The 18,302-nt window shown below is 43.8% G+C and overlaps 1 protein-coding gene across 4 annotated transcripts in view; it reads left to right on the top strand.

Moving 5' to 3' along the window:
• The window catches only part of WLS (Wnt ligand secretion mediator), a 116,696-nt gene that overhangs the window by 74,729 nt on the left and 23,665 nt on the right, over window positions 1–18,302 (top strand). For all 4 annotated transcript variants that reach the window (XM_070367864.1, XM_070367862.1, XM_005895774.2 and 1 more), the window contains 6 exons: window positions 3,524–3,685; window positions 4,612–4,748; window positions 10,195–10,363; window positions 12,242–12,339; window positions 12,699–12,762; window positions 15,047–15,190. In XM_070367864.1, the coding sequence (XP_070223965.1) occupies window positions 3,524–3,685; window positions 4,612–4,748; window positions 10,195–10,363; window positions 12,242–12,339; window positions 12,699–12,762; window positions 15,047–15,190 (774 nt within the window). The remainder of the gene's footprint in view (window positions 1–3,523; window positions 3,686–4,611; window positions 4,749–10,194; window positions 10,364–12,241; window positions 12,340–12,698; window positions 12,763–15,046; window positions 15,191–18,302) is intronic.

Consider the following 18,302-nt stretch of genomic DNA (forward strand, 5'->3'; position numbering starts at 1 on the left):
TTAGGGGAGGGCTGAGGCGGCTGGGGAAAGGAAAAGGAGGGAGAGAGAGCAGGAAATCTTTCTTTCTAAATGCCCTAAATACTGGCAGAGGCAGAACCTCAGTGCATAAAGAAAAGTCCCCAGCAGGATATGGTGAATTTGTCTGAGACAGGTAGGACAGGCCAGGATCCCAGGACCCTGTGTGCGTCTCTGATCTGTTGGATTTAAGTAAATCTGTCTCATGTGGTGGTGTTACCCTCTGTGTAGGGACAGGGGAGTGGAAGACAAGGGAGTGGAAGACCCATGAAGGGGCATTAGAAGGAATTCAAGAGATCACATAAATAAACCTTCTTGCTTTACTTTCCCTGGTGGCTCAGATGGTAAAGAATCTGCCTGCAAAATAGGAAATTCAGATTTGATCCCTGGGTCGGGAAGATCCCCTGGAGAAGGGAATAGCTACTCACTCCAGTATTCTTGCCTGGAGAATCCCATGGAGAGAGGAGCCTGGCAGGCTACAATCCATGGAATTGCAAAGAGTTGGACATGAATGAGCGACTAAGTATGCATTCACGCTTTACTTAGAAAGAAAATGAGACCAAATGAGGTGGGTGACCTTCCCCAGCTACCCAGTAAGGGGTGAGGTCAGGACTAGAATTTGAACCTCTTGGCTTGAAGTTCAGTGTCCTCCTTACTGTAGCACAAGGCCTGCCTGCAGGTGTGTCCAAGGCCACAGCATTCCTTTCTTTCTGCTGCATTCACGTGTCCTCCTCCCTATCAGAGCTGGAGGCTGGACTTGCAAGACTCATGTCCTCAACCCAATTCTGCCACGACTTTTGGGACCTTGGGTGAGACACGTGACAACTTGTTTGAAGACAAGTTTTGTTGCCTTCAAACTCAATTTCTGTAAATTAGCTTATTGGAAACACATCAGAATATCCACTTTTTGCTGTTACAAGAGCAGGCAATTAGCCTCCTTAGTTCAGCTTCATCTGAGGCTGAATTAGAGCCTATACTGTATTTTCCGCAATTTTGCAGAGTCCTTCCTGCTTTGATTTATAAGTAGAAGAGAAGGGAGCAGAAGGGAGAGAAAGATCTATACAGACTTATCCAACTTGCAGCTGAGTTTTGGAAAAGAAGGATTCTTTCTACAGAAGAATTTTTAAAATTTCAAATGCCATGTCTAATCAGCTGGTCATTCTGATAAGAGCCCCTAAGATCTTAGAAAATGAAAAACAATCATGATTGATCAATGATGTCTATCATGAGTAGGAAAGGAAAGAGTGGAAGCACGTAAACCAGATCTGTACCTGCTCTACCTCTGTTTTTGTCATTTGTGTCTTCTGTCCCTGCACGAAGGTCTGTTTATTGCACACTCTTGAGCTCTGACTGTCTAGTAAACCACTCCCCCATCCCCACCCCCAGGATCACAGAGGAACAGACTCCTTCTTATCTTCCTTTCTCCTCTGGACTTTTTGCTCTGAAGATTTACAAAAACTTTTGGAGGCCCTGAGAATTCAAGCTTAGGAATACCAAATTCCATCCCTCCATCACTTCATCAGAAGGTACCAGGCAAACATTAAAGCTGGAATACAAACCCAGCATGAAGGCAGACACTTGTCTGGTCCATTGGGAAAGAATCCTCAGTTGCTGAAGCTCATGCTTCTCTATGCCCATACTTGAGAGCTTCCCCCACCCCTCAGCTAGGCCACAAAGCCTTGTGTCCTGTGGAGTTGGAACAGAATTTCATTTTCAAAAGCAAGCTGTGCCCCTACTCACCAATCTCCCACTGCCATGTGCTGGCTGGTACCTCTTAAACTGCTTGGCAGGAAGTCCAGGAGGCCTTCCTAGCTGTAGTTGTTCAGTTGCCAAGTTATGTCCAACTCTTTGTGACCCCATGGACTACAGCACACCAGGCTTCCCTGTCTCTCGCCATCTCCTGGAGTTTGCCCAAGTTCATGTCCACTGAATCGGTGATGCCATCCAACCATCTCATCTTTTGTCGCCCTCTTCTCCTTCTGCCTTCAATTTTTCCCAGCATCAGGATCTTTTTCCAGTGAGTCCACTGTTTGCATCAGGTGGCCAAAGTATTGGAGCTTCAGCTTCAGCATCAGTCCTTCCAATGAATATTCAGTGTTGATTTCCTTTAAGATTGACTGGTTTGATCTTCTTGCAGTCCAAGGGACTCTTGAGAGTCTTCTCCAGCACCACAGTTTTTCGGTGCTCTGCCTTCTTTATGGTCCAACTCCCACATCCACACGTGACTACTGGAAAGTCCGTATCCTTGACTATACAGATTTTTGTCAGCAAAGTGATGTCTTTGCTTTTTAACACACGTCTAGGTTTGTCATGACTTTCCTGCACAGAAGCAGTCGTCTTCTAATTCATGGCTGCAGTCACTATCTAAAGTGATTTTAGAGCCCGAGAAGAGGAAATATGTCACTGCTTCCACCTTTTCCCCTTCTGTTTGCCATGAAGTGATAGGACTGATGCCATGATCTTAGATTTTTTAAAATTGAGTTTTAAGCCAGCTTTAAAAGGTAAAAAGGACTTCCTAGAAACTGTGTTAAATGTTTATTTAGTTTCTGCTCCCTTCTGCCATTTTGTCTCTTGGGCAGTTAGAAAGATTTAAAGGCAGAAAATTCCAAGTGGTCATCTCATTCAACCTAATCTCATTATTCCCCTCATCTCTTTGTATCTTCCCCAAATTCCAAGGCTCTTTGAGTTGCTTCTTCTATTTTTTTGGTCAAATCAATAAAAAGTAGGTATTTCGTGCTTGTTGTAGCATCTCCTACAGGCCAAAACTATGTATATTTACATAGTTATTAGTGACCATGATACAAGAATGTGATGGATATTAGCAAGGACTTCCTCCTGAACATTTAAGGAGTTGACTGTTCCACAAAGCTATACAGTATCTGATAGTATGCTGCAAATTAAAAGTTCTTATAGCCCTTATAGACCAGGCTAGTCTGATGTGAGGCTGTAATAAGGATTGCAGAGCTGAGAAAGGTGTTGAAATAGAAGAAACCCCTGCTCGTTACCTGAGATTTCTGGTTCCACCTCAAATGTGGCTGGGTTTTATTTTGGGGAGGGAGGGTGGCAGCTTATATAAACCCATGTACACTATTATGTGTGGAGAAGGCAATGGCACCCCACTCCGGTACTCTTGCCTGGAAAATCCCATGGACGGAGGAGCCTGGTGGGCTGCAGTCCATGGGGTCGATAAGAGTCGGACACGACTGAGCGACTTCACTTTCACTTTTCACTTTCATGCATTGGAGAAGGAAATGGCAACCCACTCCAGTGTTCTTGCCTGGAGAATCCCATGGACGGGGAGCCTGGTGGGCTGCCGTCTATGGGGTCTCACAGAGTCGGACACGACTGAAGCGACTTAGCAGCAGCAGCACCCTATTATGTGTACCTCTGAAGTATACATTTAAGCCTTAGCTTTTTAGAATTGGTGATATGAGTCAAAGGCAAGACAATTCAGACACAGTTTATTGGAAATGGTGACCGTGCCTCAAACCCTCTACTCTTCTTCCAGACCCTAGAACATGAGGGCCGTTACTATGAATGTGATGTCCTTCCTTTCATGGAAATTGGGTCCGTGGCTCATAAGTATTACCTTCTAAATATCCGACTGCCTGTGAATGAGAAGAAGAAAATCAACGTTGGGATTGGAGAGATAAAGGATATTCGGCTGGTGGTAAGTGAATCTGATTGATCACAGTTGTGGTATAGGTTCTTACAATTTGTCTTTTTAGTAGGGAAAAAAGTATAATGTGGAGTAGATTTTTTAAACCTATTTTAGGTTTTTTAAATCTAAAAAGCAACTGCACATTTATTGTAGAAAATTATAAGCACAGATAAACACACCATAGAACATGAAAGTTATCTGTAATATCCTACCATCTTGAGAAATAACCATTTCGAGGTTTTGCTATTATCTCCTTCTTGATTTTTTTCTGTGTGTGTATATATGAATATATTTTAAATTGTCCCCTTCTAGAGAAGGAAATGGCAACCCACTCCAGTATTCTTGCCTGGAAAATTCCATGGACAGAAGAGCCCAGTGGGCTACAGTCCATGGGGTCACAAAGAAACACAACTGAGAGACTGAGCTCAATCCTTCTCTTAAAAAAAGGGAGGGGATCATATTCAACTAACTCTTCCATTCTTTGCTTTTTTAAATGTAATGGTATATTATAAATATAATGTAAATATACTTTGCGGTACTGCTTAGCTTTCCACAGTATGTATTCACCTTAACACATTATGCCAGTGCTGTCATTTGGGGCATCTAAGATAGCTCCAATTTTTCAATGAAAACCTTGGAGAAAAATCATTGGTCATGTTCCTAATCATTCCCTTACGATAGAGTGAGGCTATCTTCATGCCTTTTGATTTAGTTTTACACAGTGCCTGAGGAGGGGTTGAGGGGAGTGTGAGGGCGTTACCTGCTGTGAATGTTAAAGCTCTTGATCTTGGAAGTTCAGCAATAAAGATCTCCACTTACTGCTCTTCAAAATGCGTCTGCTGGTAGAAAATAACACCAAGATATATTGACCTTAAAAATTATGATTGAATTAAAAAAAAAAAATAAAAAAAAAATTATGATTGGTCTCTATCTAGGGAATTCACCAGAATGGAGGCTTCACCAAGGTGTGGTTTGCCATGAAGACCTTCCTTACACCCAGCATCTTCATCATTATGGTGTGGTATTGGAGGAGGATCACCATGATGTCTCGACCCCCAGTCCTCCTAGAAAAGTAAGAGCTGATTTTGCAGCACTCTTAAGAAACACTGGCACAGCCTGCCGTGGACCTGTTGCTGGGAGTCTAGTTCAAGTGGTCAGTGTGTTCTTTGGACTGGAGATTTGACTCCTTTTTCTCCTTCAGCTTTTACATGCAAATGATTGTTAAATCCTAAGGGTTCTACTGCTCTCATATTTCCAGCTCTCTGTTCTATCTTTGCTCTTTCACATTCTGCATCAGATACATTTCTCTGATACAGTGGATGAACTGTATTGTTGCTCACTAATCCCAACCCCTCTCAGCACCTCTCAGCAAGGATGCTTTTCCTGTAGAGATAGCCCCTTTCTCTCCCACAGTATTGACTTTTTGTTTTCTGTTGGATTATTCCCATTAATATACAAATACACTCTTCCATCCCCATTCATAGTTAGAACTCTTTGTACTTTCCCTCAAAGCTACTGCATCATTTTTCAGCTGATCTTTACAACAAAATTCCTCAAAAATCTTGTGTATATGTCTTCCCCTGTTTTTTCTTGAGCCCCTTCTACCCCTTATTAAAATTGTTCTTAATAGGGTCACCAATGACCCCCATCTTCCAAATCCAGTCCTCAGTCCTCACTTTTCTTGACTCGTTGTCAGCATTTAGGTCACATCCACTATATGACCTAAATCAAATCCCTTATGATTGTACAGTGAAAGTGACAAATAGATTTAAGGGAATAGATCTGATAGACAGAGTGCCTGAAGAATTACTGACGGAGGTTCATGACATTGTACAGGAGGCAGGGATCAAGATCATCCCTAAGAAAAAGAAGTGCAAAAAGGCAAAAGGGTTGTCTGAGGAGGCCTTACAAGTAGCTGAGAAAAGAAGAGAAGCGAAAGGCAAAGGAGAAAAGGGAAGATATACCCGTCTGGTTGAAGAGTTCCAGACAATAGGAAGGAGAGATAAGAAAGCCTTCGTCAGTGATCAATGCAAAAAAGTAGAGGAAAACAACAGAATGGGAAAGACTAGACATCTCTTCAAGAAACTTAGAGATATGAAGGGAGCATTTCATGCAAAGATGGGCTCAATAAAGGACAGAAATGGTATGGACTTAACAGAAGCAGAAGATATTAAGAAGAGGTGGCAAGAATACACAGAAGAACTATACAAAAAAGATCTTTATGACCCAGATAACCATGGTGATCACTCACCTACCGCCAGACATCCTGGAATGCAAAGTGAAGTGGGCCTTAGGAAGCATCCCTACGAACAAAGCTAGTGGAGGTGACGGAATTCCAGTTCAGCTATTTCAAATCCTAAAAGATGATGCTGTGAAAGTGCTGCACTCAGTATGCCAGCAAATTTGGAAAACTCAGCAGTGGCCACAGGACTGGAAAAGGTCAGTTTTGATTCCAATCCCAAAGAAAGGCAAAGCCAAAGAATGTTCAAACTACCGCACAATTGCTCATCTCACACGCTAGCAAAGTAATGCTCAAAATTCTCCAAGCCAGGCTTTAACAGTACATGAACCATGAACTTCCAGATGTTCAAGCTGGATTTAGAAAAGGCAGAGGAACCAGAGATCAAATTGCCAACATCCTCTGGATCATGGAAAAAGCAAGAGAATTCCAGAAAAATATCTACTTATGCTTTATTGACTATGCTAAAACCTTTGACTGTGTAGATCACAGCAAACTGTAGAAAATTCTTAAAGAAATAGGAATACCAGACCACCTTACCTGCCTCCTGAGAAATCTGTATGCAGGTGAGGAAGCAACAGCTAGAACTGGACATGGAACAACAGACTGGTTCCAGATAGGAAAAGGAGTACGTCAAGGCTATATACTGTCACCCTGCTTATTTAACTTATATGCAGAGTACATCATGTGAAATGCTGGGCTGGATGAAGCACAAGCTGGAATCAAGATTGCTGGGAGAAATATCAATAACCTCAAATACACAGATGGCAGAAAGCAAAGAAGAACTAAAGAGCCTCTTAATGAAAGTGAAAGAGGAAAGTGAAAAAGTTGGCTTAAAAGTCAACATTCAGAAAACTAAGATCATGGCATCCGATCCCATCACTTCAAAAGTAGATGGGGAAACAATGGAACCAGTGACCAACTTTATTTTTGGGGGCTCCAAAATCACTGCAGATGGTGACTGCAGTCATGAAAGTAAAAGATGCTTACTTCTTGGAAGAAAAGATATGACCAACCTAGACAGCATATTAAAAAGCAGAGACATTACTTTGCCAACAAGTGTCTGTCTAGTCAAGGCTGTGGTTTCTCCAGTTCAGTTCAGTCGCTCAGTCATGTCCAACTCTTTGTGACCCCATGAATTGCAGCATGCCAGGCCCCCCGTCCATCACCAACTCCTGGAGTTCACTCAAACTCACGTCCATTGAGTCAGTGATGCCATCCAGCCATCTCATCCTCTGTCATCCCCTTCTCCTCCTGCCCCCAATCCCTCCCAGCATCAGTCTTTTCCAATGAGTCAACTCTTCACATGAGGTGGCCAAAGTACTGGAGTTTCAGCTTCAGCATCATTCCTTCCAAAGAAATCCCAGGGCTGATCTCCTTTAGAATGGACTGGTTGGATCTCCTTGCAGAATGTGAGAGTAGAATTATAAAGAAAACTGAGCACCAAATAATTGATGCTTTTGAACTGTGGTGTTGGAGAAGACTCTTGAGAGTCCCTTGGACTGCAAGGAGATCCAACCAGTCCATCCTAAAGGAAATCAGTCCTGAATCTTCTTTGGAAGGACTGATGCTGAAGCTCCAGTACTTTGGCCACCTGATGGTAAGAACTGACTCCTTGGAAAAGACCCTGATGCTGGGAAGAATTGAAGGCGAGAGGAGAAGGGGATGACAGAGGATGATATGGTTGTATGGCATCACTGAGTCGATGGACATGAGTTTGAGCAAGCTCCAAGAGTTGGTGATGGACAGGGAGTCCTGGTGTGCTGCAGTCCATGGGGTCACAAAGAGTTGGACAGACTGAGCAACTGAACTGAATTGAAGTGTCAGCATTTGGTGTAGCTGATCAGTCCCTTTTTTTTTTTCATAGAGCCTCTTCCACATTCTCACTGTTATTCTCTCTTTTGCTGACTGTCAGTCATTCTCCATGGCTGTTTCCAGTGATCTTTCCAACCTCTTAAGCTTCGGAGCTGAGGCTCTGTCTTTGTGTTGCAGAAAGGGGGACCCCTTCCAGGGCCCAAAACTGGGCTCTTATCTAGCACTCGGAAATGAATTGTCTGAAGAGACACATCTCTTGCTTTGCCAGCACATGTGTCTCCTCGGATAATTCATTTCCAAGTGTTAGACAAGAGCCCAGTTTCGGGCCCTGGAAGGGGTCCCCTTCCTGCCACATTTGAACTTCTTCTCTTTCCTAGCTACGTTTGTTTCCCCAGTGATCTCATCTAGTCTTGTGGTCTTAAAAACCTTCTGTACTCTGATGCTCTTTGTGTACATGGTCAGCTTCAGCTACTCCCAACTCTGGACCCTAGTATTCCATCCATTAACACCTTCATTTACATAGAAATGTACCACATACAAAGAAAAACACTTGTTTTCCTCCCACTTCAAACTTGCTGCTCTTTGGGGTATCTTCATCTTAGAAAATAGCAACTCTGTCCTTTCAGCTGCTTAGGAGCAGCTGATCAGATATGTAGGAGGCATCCTTTACTCCACTTTTATTCACACCCCTCTTCCAACATGCCAGGAAATTCTCACCATTTCCATATCTACCACCCTGATCTAACCCTGATTTCTTATTTCTCACCTGGATTATTGAAATAGCCTCTTAACTGCACCTCTTATTTCCATCATTTTATTTCCTGCAGTCTATTCACACAGCAGCCAGGCTTTTTCTTTTAAGTAGAAATTAGATCACTTCACTGCTCTGTTCAAAGCTCTCTGTTGGCTTTTCATTTCCTTTACTCTAGCCTATAAACCCTCGGTGATCTGGCTCTTCACCACCTCTAATTTTATCTCCTGTTCTCTTCACCATGGGCCATCCACCTTGATGGTGCTCAGAAATGACCAGCATGCACTCTCTTTAGGGCCTTTGCACTTGCTGTCCTCTTCATCTGAAATGCTTCTTCCCAGATATCTTTGTGGCTCAATGACTCATTTCCTTCAGCCCTAGTATAATTTCTGTCTTATAGGCTTTCCCCCATCTACCTTATTTAAATTGCCTCCCATCACACTCCATTCTCCCACTTGGCTTTTTTTATACTTCTTCATAATACTTATTCTCTATTTATTATCATTCCCTCTCTACCCCTCTGCTCATCCCCTCTGAATACAAGCATCACTAGAGCAGGATCATTGCCTACTTTGTTTACTTCTATGTCCCCAGCATCTAGAATAGTGACTGGCACACAGTAGGAACTCAATAAATATGAATTTGTTGAATGAATGAATGAAATGATGCTGCTCCATTTTTTAACCTTCTTATTGGATCCTCAGTCCTTTCAGGATAAATATCAAATTCTCTAAAAAGGTATGCAAGTTTCTTTACCAGCTCAGCCTTTTTATATATATTTCTCTGGTCTCATGGCCTATCATTTCCTGATATGTTCCATAGTCAGATCCCCAAATGCTTCAGATTCTTTTAGGCTTCATCCAGGCTCTTCCCTCTGTTTGGAATGCCCTTCCACCTCCCTAACCTTGATTTACAACTCGGCTTAATTTCTGTCTCTGTCAAAGTAAGAAGTCCTGGTAGCAATCTGTTGTACTCGTCTATCATATTGCTTATCACACTTTATCTGGTTCAGCTACTGAATATCCATAAAGGAAAGAACTGGTCCTATCCATTTAGGTATCCATGGCCCTAACAAAATGCCTGATACATGATTTGTGTTTAATAACACATGGGTATGAATGAAAGTATGGATAAATCAGTAACAAAATAAATGAAATTTTGATAGGGAGTGGCAATTAATGGGAGAAAAGCAAAATAAAAATGAAACAAGCAGCTAAAATAATTTGTATTTCATATCATTTGAAGTCACGTGTTATTGAAATTAAAATGCTTGTATAATTCATAGTTGCTGAGAATATCATAATAATGAGTGTTCTTAATGATCAGGTTAATGATACCCTGAATAGGTAAGAGAGGATAATTATTGGTATATTCAATGAGGTCTGTGTAAGAAGGCAAGGGAGGGTGAAAACATTTAGGAAGCACTTGATCTGAGATGGCACCAAGATAAAGTTCAGAGCATTCAGGTTAGGTTCAATTACTGTGTAGAAGGATTAATGTAACAGTCCTTCATTCTGCAGTCGTGCCAATGAAAGAAGACACTTACTTCTGCATGTAGATACACATTACAATGAGAGCAAAGAAACTGATCACATGGCTTCAGTGCCAATATGGAGCATTTCATTTCCCAAAACTGAGTTTTGATCTTTAAATTAAAAATGTTTTGCCTTCCAGGTAAATAAAACAGTTTTCCTCATGTTTTCTCACCATCAGAGTCATCTTTGCCCTTGGGATTTCCATGACTTTTATCAACATCCCAGTGGAGTGGTTTTCCATTGGGTTTGACTGGACCTGGATGCTCTTGTTTGGTGATATCCGACAGGGCATCTTCTACGCAATGCTTCTCTCCTTCTGGATCATCTTCTGTGGTGAGCACATGATGGTAAGTGCATCACCACTTATAAACTAGCTGCCACGTGACTTAATTGCTCTCAATCTCAGGTTCCTCGTCTATAAAATGGGTTTTAAAGGCTAATATTAGTGTAGGGTTTTTGTGAGGTTTAGATGAGATAATGTGAGTAAATATTTAGCATAAAGTAGATGCGCAAACGTTAATGATTATCAACATTTCTTGCCCTTGGACTCCAGCTCTGCTTGTCCCCAGGACCAAGGTAACCACCAGAGAATGTGGGCCAGGCACTTTCCAGCTGGCAGTGAGTTCAGGTGGCCTAGTAACCCCTGTTACCCAGAAATGCTGACCTCTCTGGTGTCAGTTTGCACAGACACCAAATAGAGGGATTGATGATACCGTGGATAAAAATAAGAATGGTGCAGCCGTCACGCTGTGGCTAGGATGATATGCCAGCTGGAGCCTGGTCCTTGGGTTAGGCACATGAGCCTCGTAGTAGCACGGACTATTTTAAATTCCATTATATGGCTTCTGAAGCCTTGCAGCCCTTCCAGGAGAGCAGTGAGAGGAAAAAGAGGCTTTTCCTTACAGCTGGGTGGCACTGGGGGTCCTCCAGCAGCTGCACTGACCACAAGTTCTCGTCAGCATGCATGGGAATGGAGGGGACTGTCTGTTTTCCTAACTGAAAGAAACCTCTTACACTTGACATATTTTAATGCTTTCGAGTCTTTATTTTGCCTTCTGGGAACTATCCCACCTTAAAAAAGACTGGTGATAAGTCACATCGAAATTTAAATCTGAAAGGGTTCTTTTGTGGATCACAGAACTTCTACTCCCTAAGGTATGTAAGGGAGCAAAATTTGCTACCACAAATCAAAATATCTCTTTGGTGCATGAATTATTTCTAGCTGAAAACAATCAAGGTTCAAAAGACTGGAAAAGGGCTTCCCTGGTGACTCAGTAGTAAAGAATCAGCTTGCCAGTGCAGCAGACATGGGTTCAATTTCTGATGTGGGAAAATCCCACACGCCTTGGAACAACTGAGCCTGTGTGCCACAACTATTGAGCCTGTGCTCTAGAGCCCGGGAGATACAACTACTGAGCCCACATGCCGCAACTACTGAAGCCCTCGTGCCCTAGAGCCCATGCTCCGCCAAAGAGAAGCCGCCGCAGTAAGAAGCCCACACATGACAACTAGAGAGTGGCCTCTGCTTGTCGCAACTGAGCAAAGGCCCAGCAGAAATGAAAACCCAGTAGAGCAAAAAAAAAAAAAAAAAGACAGGAAGAAACTTTGACCTTCCCCTTAACTGCCTAAACGAATTTTGGTAGATGACCTGTTTCCCTGAAAAGAGCTATCACCAGAGGTATCTGCAAAGCATATGGGCTGGGTGGTGGTGGAAAACTCAAGGCAGGGCCTTAAAGATCAGTTTACACCCTGTCTTATTGTCTCAGCATGGCCCAGCAAACATTTGTTTACCAAACGTTTGCTTTTTTATCTCCATGTGAATTGCCTTCATCCCCTTTGAAGTCCCAAACCGCTACTCCCAACATCTTTTGTCCTTAGCTGAAGACCTTATTAAGAGGTGAGGGCCAGTGATCTGGTGGTTAGGTCAAAGTATTTATGAAAGCAAAAGAACAAATGGATCAGTTATTTAGATAATTTCTGGAAGATGTTGAGAAAGAATTGATAAGTCTCTGTGATGTAATTTTTTAAAAAATCAAAAACTATGTGCAATTGAGAGAAATGTTTTCCATTTGTTAGCACTGTGCTGCTGCTGTTGTTGTTTTCATCTATATCATGATTTGATGCACAGCAGATAGGCAGCAAGGATTGTGGGATGACTGACTCACCTGTAGAACTGCTTTGCTTTCCCCTATCTTTTTCTCATTTCTCAACTTGGTTTTCCTCAGGACCAGCATGAGCGGAATCATATAGCAGGGTATTGGAAGCAAGTCGGACCAATTGCTGTTGGCTCTTTCTGCCTTTTCATATTTGACATGTGTGAGAGGTAAGCAGGGGGCCTGTGGAACTCTGGACGGAAATGCATGTCACCAGGTTCACTCTCAGCTCTTTAGAAAAAGTCTCTGAAAAGGCGGAGGAGGTGATTGGGAGCCTGTAGGATGAAAGCATGGACATGACCACATCCTCAGGTTAGCACTGGGATTAAGAGACAGAGCTCTTTAGAGATACAAAATATTTGAGCTAATCGTATTCTTCAAACTCTGTTTCTCTCTACATCCTCTGCGACTTAGTCTGAATACAGACACCACCCCTCTGGCTGAAAAGCTGAGAGTGTATGGAAAGGAAAGCTCCCCTTTGCCTCTGTATTAATTGTGTCTTGCCTTTCCGTCTCATTTCTCTTTGTAGAGGGGTACAACTCACGAATCCCTTCTACAGTATCTGGACTACAGATGTCGGAACAGAACTGGCTGTATCCTTCCTTGATGGGCTCAGGGTTTTATTTCTTCCCGTAGCCGCCTGGTCCCCAAGATCATTTTCTAAGTCTCACTGATGCTCTCCATGTGTACTCAGCCGGGGCTTTGATCTTCAGACCAATGATAACAGCACAATTAAGGCAAATAATGAGGAGAATTAATGCTCGCTTTCAAGCCTGGGTGAGAGCAGGCAAAACAAGGAGGTTGCAGCAAGTCCACACAGCCGAGGGATCGGAGTGGCTAGTCTTGCTGCTGCCTGTCTAAATGCTCTATTATGTACTTGTTTACCACAGACTGAAGCATGACTGGTTTTTCCCTGCAGCCACGGAGGTTCATCTCAGGGCCCCCGTTACTGACGTCGTCTGTGTGCCAGACTTCTTACAGTGACCTTGGTGTGCTGGCATCCCATGCCGCTGCTATTCATTTCCAAGACCAAGTGGAGATAAGGCTAAGGTGATTAGTTCCAGAAGAGTCACCCAGGCTTCTGGTTGGTTGGCATAAACTCTCTGAGTCATCTTCATGAAGCAGAAGCGACAATCTTAGCTTATCCCTTTTAGGATGCTGGATTTAAACATTTTATCTTCCTCTATAATATGTTAAGTGCTTCAGGAAAAAAAGACTGTCCTAGGGAGAGGAGAGAAAGGCTTGAGTTGTATTCTTTCTTGATGGAGAATATCTTGTCATATGCTGATAAATAAGCTTTGTCCGGCCATGGTCTTTACATTGGCTTCTTAGTATCGCAAGAACTTTGTGAGTAAACTAGATCAAAAGTATCATTGCTTTAAAGATGAGAGAATTGAGCTCCCCATTTCTACCATCCCACCACCAAAAAAAGTTAGCTGTACCACCTGAGGACTATTTATGATCCTTAGTCTGCTTCAACCCCTCATTTTTTAGTAATGCTGGAGGTCCAAGGAGGCAAATAATTAGTCAAGTCTTGCAGCAAGTAACTCTTCCCTTCATTTGAAGGCACCATTGATTTTAGAAAGGAGTGCAGTAGTAGTTAATCACTCAATCGTGTCCAACTCTTTGCAACCCCATAGGCTGTAGCCTGCCAGGCTCCTCTGTCCATGGAATTCTCCAGGCAAGAGTACCAGAGTGGGTTGCCATTTCCTTCTCCAAGGAAAGAAAGAGAAACTGCATTAAATATATTATTTAGTGAAATATGGAGCTTCCCTGGTGGCTCAGACAGTAAAGAATCTGCCTACATTGCAGGAGACCCGAATTCCATCCCTGGAGAAGGGAATGGCTACCCACTCCAGTATTCTTGCCAGGAGAATTCCATGGACAGAAAAGCTTGGTGGGCTACAATCCATGAGGTCGCAGAGTTGGACACAACTGAGTGACTAACACTTTCACTTTAGTGAAATATAAATACTGAGTTCATCCTTGTTTAATTTTTTTCTTAAAATATGCTGCTTGGCCTGGAGTCATAGCAGAAAAAAGTTGGAGTCTGGTCATTTGCCTCCCAAGTCAGATCACTCCACCCCAAGCCTTGCTAATAGTCAGATTAAGTTTTGAAGATCAACCTCAGAGTATATTGCCCCCACCCTCAACTCCCACCTTGGCCATATGTCCTTCGCTCCCCATTCCATCTGACAAGATTTTTCTTGTGTTGAGAGAAGATTGCCACAGAACTTCATCTTGAAGGTTTCACTTCAGTACTTTCAGCCTCATGCTCAGCATCCGTTATAGTGTAGTTGCTGCTACTGCATCCAACCCCCACTCCATGCTCTCCAAATTCCAGGGCACCTCAACCTCCTTATAAAAATCTGGATACTAGGCCAATGGTTCACAAACATGATTATACTTGGTTTCCTAGCCCTTGGAAAACCTGATTCTGTAGATGTGCAGTGGGACCTGGGCACCTGTATCTTTACTTTTGTGGTGATTTTAATGCAGCTTTCTTCTTGATCAATATTTTACAACCAATATCCAATACTTTAGTGCTTTTCAAACTTACTGTGCATATGACTCTCCCTAGGACCTTGTTAAAGGCAGATTCTGATTTAGTAGGTCTAGGGTGGACCCTAGAGTCTATATATCTAAAACAGGGTTCTGTCCCTTGTGTTATCCAGCTTAGAAAACTATTTGGAACATTCTTCACTCATTGGTACTTTTATGTCAAGAAATCTCTCTAATGTTGATATTAGAATGCCAGGTTTTAATATTTTATCCTCCTGAAAATTGCCTACATATTTGGAGCCATGGAGTGTCACTCTTGAGTGAAGTGCTTGAATCCTTGGCAAGCTGACCATTTCCTTGACTGGACACCATCAGATGGCCTTCATCATAGTGGCTGGGATCTGCCTCTGCCTGTACTTCCTGTTTCTGTGCTTCATGGTCTTTCAGGTTTTTCGGAACATCAGCGGGAAGCAATCAAGCCTGCCAGCCATGAGCAAAGTCCGGCGGCTACACTATGAGGTGAGCAGGAAACAGGGAAGAGGGCAGAATGGTCAAAGAATGGTATGGCCATAGGACATGACTAAAACTGTTAGAATCAACTACGTCCAAGATGACAGAAGATTTGTCTTCCAGTGGACCTTGAGCCTCATTATACACTAATTGGGAAAATCCCATGGACAAAAGAGCCTGGTAGGCTGAAGTCCATGGGGTCACTAAGAGTCAGGCACGACTGAGCAACTTCACTTTCACTTTTCACTTTCATGCACTGGGGAAGGAAATGGCAACCCACTCCAGTGTTCTTGCCTGGAGAATCCCAGGAACAGAGGAGCCTAGTGGGCTGCCGTCTATGGGGTCACACAGAATCAGACACAACTGAAGTGACTTAGCAGCAGCAGCAGCAGTATAAGCTAAATGACATACCCACCAGCACCATGACAGTTCTGAGGCTAACCCATAAAATACCAAAAAGTGGGTGGTGGCCCAGTTCCTGGAAATCCTTACCCCTTCCCCCAAATAATTGGAATAATCCTCCCACTCTCTAGCTTATGAATTTACCTAGTCCATAAAAACTAACCACACCATATTTCAGCACCTCTCCCCTTCTGACATGGCCCACACTGTGTCTGTGGAGTGTGTTTTTCTCTAAATAAATCCATTTCTTGTCTATCACTTTGCCTCAAAAGATTTCAGAGACAAAGCAAGAACCTCAAATTCATCAGCAACATATTGGTGAAGCAAGCCAGGAGGATCGGGTAAACCTCAGCCTCTGGCCTCCATGCCACTCAAGAGGCACTGCCTTACTTCCTGCCGTTTCTTGCCCACTCTCTCCCTTACTCTCTCTCTTTTGCTTCCTTTCTCTGTCGCTTTTAGACTTAGCCTCTCACCTCCCTTGCACTTGAGAGGTGCTGCCTTACTCTGCTGGAAATGGGGAAAGAGAGATCTGCCAGGCATTTTCAAACCTTGCCACTTGGTCTTCCACTTCTTACTGTTATATATGCACAGGGCACGTCAGGGAAAGTCTCCAGCCATCCTCACAGGATGGGAATCGAGCCATATGATGTTTGCTCTTTGGGTTTACCTTATCCACCATATAAGTAACTGTTAACAAGTGCAGTTGTGTAAAAATATGAAATATAGCCTAAGAGTTTGTACCATAGGCTGCAGTTCCATTGGGAGCTCCCTCAAATAGTAGGTCATTTGTGCCTTTTACCCCTGGGTGTTGGAAGGGCAGGGGTTGGTCCTGCTCCACTTGGTGATAGCCCTCACCCTCCTGGTGTTGGCCGGCCTCCTCTAGGGTCCACCTGACCCCACCCTGCCCTTGTAGGTCAAGGCAGAGGACTTGAGATTGGTTGTTGCACACATGGTTATGCCTCTGGGGTGGCATGATGCAGCAGTGACCTGCATTTGCTGTGCTTGGGTCCTGTGATTGGGAATGTCCTTCCAGTGTCCTGGGGTCCTCTCTCCCCCTACCTACAGTCATGATGTCTCCACCTCTGCTGCCATATCTGTGCCTGCACCCAGCCCACTGTCTGCTGACCAGAGCACGTGTGGGAAGGCCCAGGAGGGGGATGGCACTGAAACCCCAGGGATGCTGGCCTCAAAAAGGAAGGGGAAAGAGGTTTATTTTTTTTCTTTTTCACACACAATCTCCCTTAATGGCCAGCGCCTGTTTTCCAAAACTTAACAACCACCCTTTTAGAGAAAAAGGCTAGGACTTAAATAGATCTTAGAATAATGAAGGGGCTTCCCTGGTGGTGCAGTAGTAAAGAACCTGTCTGCCAATACAGGAGATGCAGGTTTGACCCCTGGGTTGGGAAGATCCCCTGGAGGAGGAAATGGTAACTCACTCCAGTATTCTTGCCTGGGAAATCCCATGGACAGAGGAGCCTGGCGGGCTACAGTCCACGGGGTCACAAAGAGTCAGACACAACTTAGCTACTGAGCTCATAGGCAGAACCATGAGGATATCCTTCCAAAAGCAGCATCACCTGGAACACAGGGATTAATCTATAGAATCTATAGAGAAGCCTTCAGGAAGGTCACTCAAGCTGGGTACCATGGATGTCAGGATAGGACACGGGCCCCACTACTGCCATAGCAGGGAGTAGCTAACTTGTCGTGGATAAAGTGGACAGGATAGGTGGTCAGGAGCACTTGGAACCAGTCCACTCTCAGAGAGCCCTCATGGGATCTTGTAGTGAAAGTGTTCCTCTCTGGTATAGGAGCATTCTCTCCCTGAAGAAATGATGGGGAACACCTCCTCCATTCCCAAGAACTCACCCCTGCAGTGCATTTTGAGTCACTGGGACCTGTTTTCTCTAGATTCTTTTTCTAAGAAGTAATTTTATTTATTTATTTTTGACTGTCCTGGGCCTTTGTTGCCCTGTGGGCTTTTCTCTAGTTGCAGTGAGCAGGAGCTATTCTCTAGTAGTGGTACTAGGGCTTCTCATTGCAGCGGTTTCTCTTGTTGGGACACGGGGCTCTAGGGCATGCAGGCTTCACTGGTTGTGGCATGTGGGCTCAGCAGCTGTGGTTCCTGGACTCTAGAGACAGGCGTTAGTAGTTGTGGTGCTGTGGGATCTTCTCAGACCAGGGATCGAACCTGCATCTCCTGGATTGGCAGGCGGATTCTCTACCACTGAGCCACCAGGGAAGCCCTCTAGATTCTTTAAAACAAAAGAGCTCATTTGTTTTTGTAATGAAGCCTGGCCCCTGAAGTATAAACTTCAGGATGATGAGGCCTGGCCAGAAAATGGGAGCCTTAGTCATAGTACCACCCTACAGTTAGACATCATTTTGCAAAAGTCAGGGAAAATAAATAGAAATTCCTTATACAGGCTTTTATGGCCCTAAGAGAAAACCCAGAGCTATTCAATTTCCATGTTAGGGAACCTTGCCGACTGGGACCCATTCGGACTACACAAAAGCCCTCTCTAGTGGTACCCCTGGTAGAACAGGAGCCCCAGAGAGAAGACCCAAGTCCCAGTACTCTTCCAGCAACTTCAGCCTCTCCCCTGCCTGTTAAGCGTCTTTGCCCTTCCACCACACACAATGCAAAGCGTCTTTGCATTTCCACACACAAATGCAGCCAAAGCCTCCTTGCCCCCTTCAGAAAATAGTAGGTATGCCT

This window comes from Bos mutus, chromosome 3 (genome assembly GCF_027580195.1).
Source record: "Bos mutus isolate GX-2022 chromosome 3, NWIPB_WYAK_1.1, whole genome shotgun sequence".
In the NCBI taxonomy this organism is placed as follows: domain Eukaryota; kingdom Metazoa; phylum Chordata; class Mammalia; order Artiodactyla; family Bovidae; genus Bos; species Bos mutus.